General features: G+C 47.4%; 1 protein-coding gene across 1 annotated transcript; it reads right to left on the bottom strand.

The window, feature by feature from the left end:
* Positions 1-1,837: 1,837 nt before the first annotated feature.
* On the bottom strand, positions 1,838-3,313 carry TRV_04933 (uncharacterized protein; the record flags this gene model as incomplete). The annotated part of the gene is made up of 5 exons (XM_003020926.1): positions 1,838-2,342; positions 2,541-2,573; positions 2,648-2,862; positions 2,925-3,074; positions 3,218-3,313. 5 exons carry the CDS (start codon positions 3,311-3,313, stop codon positions 1,838-1,840), a joined length of 999 nt encoding a protein of 332 aa, XP_003020972.1.
* Between the last annotated feature and the right edge of the window lie 235 nt (positions 3,314-3,548).

The raw sequence follows: 3,548 nt of genomic DNA, 5'->3' as shown, positions 1-3,548 counted from the left end.
CAGGATTTAAGGGTATTTTGCGATCACTCATCCTCCTTGCCTCCCATCTCATCTCGTCTCGATCAGCCGCTGGGCACAGAGAGGGGTGAGGGAGGGAGATGGGGGAGGGGGATACGTAATTAGATCTCTTGGTCCCAGCCAGCGTAGTATCACGGTGGTACTCTATCAAGTTCGGCCGGACCAGGGCCGTCAGTAGTAACACGTGTAGCACTTTCACCAAGACGGAGCGGAGGGATTGATAACTGCCTCCCTACGCGCCTGGATGCAAGCAGTCCATAATGCATCGGTGCTAAAATATGTGTCAAGTATGCCTCATATCCTGCATCAACAGCTAGTTAGTGAGGAAGTTATGAGTTTTGTCCACCTAAAACTCGGGCCTGGTTCCTTCTCTTAGGCAGCTGGCCGACTTAAGAACTCATCCATAATCCACATCATTATTCGATGAAACCGAACGAGGCATAAAATTAAACGCACCCGGGCTTCGTATCGTCATGCAGCAGAAGACAGGCAGAAACGAAATGGAAGAGCAAACTCAGTTCGGTCCCGACTCTGCACCCCCTGTCTTCCGAACATTATTCTGATATAGACCAGGATAGAGTCCTTTATCTCCTGGTTGGGAACGCATCCACCAAGAACGACTACCCCATCCCTGTGTCAATGGCCTCTTCTGGGCTGTTGCTTCGTCACCTTACTTACCGTCCGTGGCACCTCAAGGCAATACCAGGCGGGATCCGTTACCCCGTTTTGTCCACGCTGCATCTGCGTTCCAGCTCCAGTCCCAAAGTGACGGAACGGGGAGAGAAACTTCTCCCGAGGCATTCCAATTCCCCCATTTTATTTCTTTCGTCAGTGAACCCTTATCGTCGAACCCCATGCTTCTTTTTTTTTTTTTTCTTCTCCTCTTCATGACTTCATTCCATGGTCATGGGAATCCCATGCCTTTCGCCCTTCGCCTCTTGCCTGCATCGTACTGTGAATGGCAAATGCAACACCAACAATCTCGTTGGACCACACGAGCTTTTTTATCTTTTCGTTCCTTCTTATCGGTCGAGAAAGAAAGTCTTGTTTACTCTCTTCATTCTCGCCTGACATGACTCGGGTCAGATGGCATAGAGTTAAACGATTTGCTGAACCCTTGATAGCAAGTAGTGATATCTGCCTTTGATATAGGCAGGTAAGTTGGAAGGCAGATAGAAAAATATATGCGCCGTGCTATGTATAGCTTCGTTTCTGGTGGAGGTTAGTTTGGATACTGAGTTACTAGCCAGAGATTGGACGAACTGCATGCTCTTGTCAGGCCTCACCTTCACGACCTGGTGGAACCGTGGCGTATATAGGTAAAATATATGTACTCCGTACCTCCCCAGAGATGCCTGCTGTGCGGCCCCCGGAACGCGATACCGCTGGTTACCTCTGTGTCGGGGAGGGCTTCTGGGGGCTTTTTCTTTTCTTATATTTGGCTTTCCTTCCTTTTTCCCTCTGTTTTCCTCCTTGTTTGCTTCCTTCGCCTCATACTTTCGTGCTCTGCTGTGCAGTGTGCTTTTGCTTTTGATGCCCAAAAAGAAGCGAAAAAAAACAAAAAGTCGATGTTTATTTACTTTTTCCTTTCTTTCTTTTTTGACTTTTGGTTTGGTAATTACGGTAATTGTAACGGTAACTGTATCAGTAGCCGTTTCAGGTACCGGTACCGTACTATAATCACGTGGTAAAGTCTAATATTGGAAGAAGAACCAGAAAAGACACAAGAGCTTAATTAAACCCGATATAAGTATTTCATGCAGGAAGATTAGCTATATTACTACTGAGGTTATTTAGCAAAAATATCAATGGAAACCCTCTAGAGGGTGTATTTAAATCCTTCCAGTCCCTCGATGGGCCTCCTTGCTCTGCCTTCTTCGACCTCGTTGTTTCTCTTCCAGAAGACGAGTGTCGTGCATGCCACAGCCACCAAGATGAACAGCTGGAAGGCGGTCGTCACCCAGAGACCAGGTACGTACCTAGGCGCGTCTTGCTGTCTGAACACTGTCGAAGCAATGATACCCCCCAGTGCGCCGAATCCAATCTGCAAGGCACTGCCCACAGCTCGTTTGGACTGGAACCGGATATTGTTTGACTGGTAAGCGAGGATGGCTGGGATATTTCCCTGGCAGCCAGCTGCTCCAAGGAAGAAGCCGAAGTAACGAATGTTGTTGTTTGGGTGATATGCTGTTATCATCAGACCCATGATACAAATGATGGCTTGGACGGCGATGATGGGTGCTCGCATGCGGTACTTGTCGGCCACCCAGGACAGTGCCATCGCTACAACACAGGCAAATATCGTCGGAGGCGCTGTGAGAAGACTAGTTATGGCTGGAGAATACCCCATAGCCTTACCACGCCCACACGAGTTAGCATGTGCGAAACAAAGTGTTGGAGAGTATATGATCTTACTTACCCGGATGATAATAGGGGCAAAATATGTCAAAGCATATCTTGTTACCCAGATTAGTCTCCATGGTCAATGTTGTTGAATTCCTTCCTGTGTATGGGGCACTTACGCTGGAACTGTGGTTGCCAGGAACATCGTCGAACTATACACATATTCATCAGCCTCTGTGTCGACCTCCAAGGAAAAAAGAAAAAAGTCAAACGCGGGATGAATTACAATGTCCACAGCTTCCAGTCTGCCAAATGGATCCTCAGCTTAACAAGAGTGAGTGGATCAGGGACCGAGTCAGCTCTGTCTTTCTCCAGTCGGTGTGAGATGTATTTTGCCTCGTTTGATGAAAGGAATCGTGTCTTTGAGGCCTTGTCAGGAAAATCTATGATAATGAAATAAGCTGCTATCGCGATGGCCTGGGTCATGGCTCCTTCAACGATCTATATTCCATGATTAATCCTGATGTGCCTCTTAGTCGCATGGTGAGAACTGGGAAACCTACAAAGATCCATCTCCATCCATGAAAGCCTGCAACACCCTCCATTTGAATGAGCCCAAAGGATAGGATACTTGAAAAGCCGCTAGCGAGGACCGAGATGAGGTAGAAAATGGCCAGCCTTTCATTTCTAAGGGTCAGGAACGCCACTGAAACCTGTAAATTGGAAGAGTGTGCATACCTGGTCTGGACTTCATATCTCACATACCAGCATGAGACAAGATAAACACATCCCGGGAATAATCCTGCTCTCCATGTTAGTCAACAGGACATACCACCTACACACTTGTTGAGCTTACCAGCCTCAAAAAAGCCAAGGAAGAATCGACAAGCGACCAAAGCTGGATAGTCGTGAACGAAGCCCTAGCAGGAACGTTATCAATCTTCACGTCCATCTGCATATCTAGACCTAGAAGCGCCTACCGATGCCAGCATAATCGATCCCCAGGCAAGTGAAATACCGGCCAGCCATGTGGCACTGCCAACTTTTCGCAAAAGCAGATTTGACGGGAGCTATATTCACATTGTCAGTGAAAGCCTTCAGTTAAATTGCAGGGTGGTTATTGGTGTACCTCAAAGATGAAATACGGAATGAAAAACACTAGCAGAACGACGGAGTACCGAGAATCA

This window comes from Trichophyton verrucosum, assembly GCF_000151505.1.
Source record: "Trichophyton verrucosum HKI 0517 chromosome Unknown contig00375_1.f1.exp, whole genome shotgun sequence".
NCBI lineage: Eukaryota > Fungi > Ascomycota > Eurotiomycetes > Onygenales > Arthrodermataceae > Trichophyton > Trichophyton verrucosum.
The sequence above is the reverse complement of the archived record's forward strand: the minus strand, read 5'-3'. Positions and strand labels throughout refer to the sequence as shown.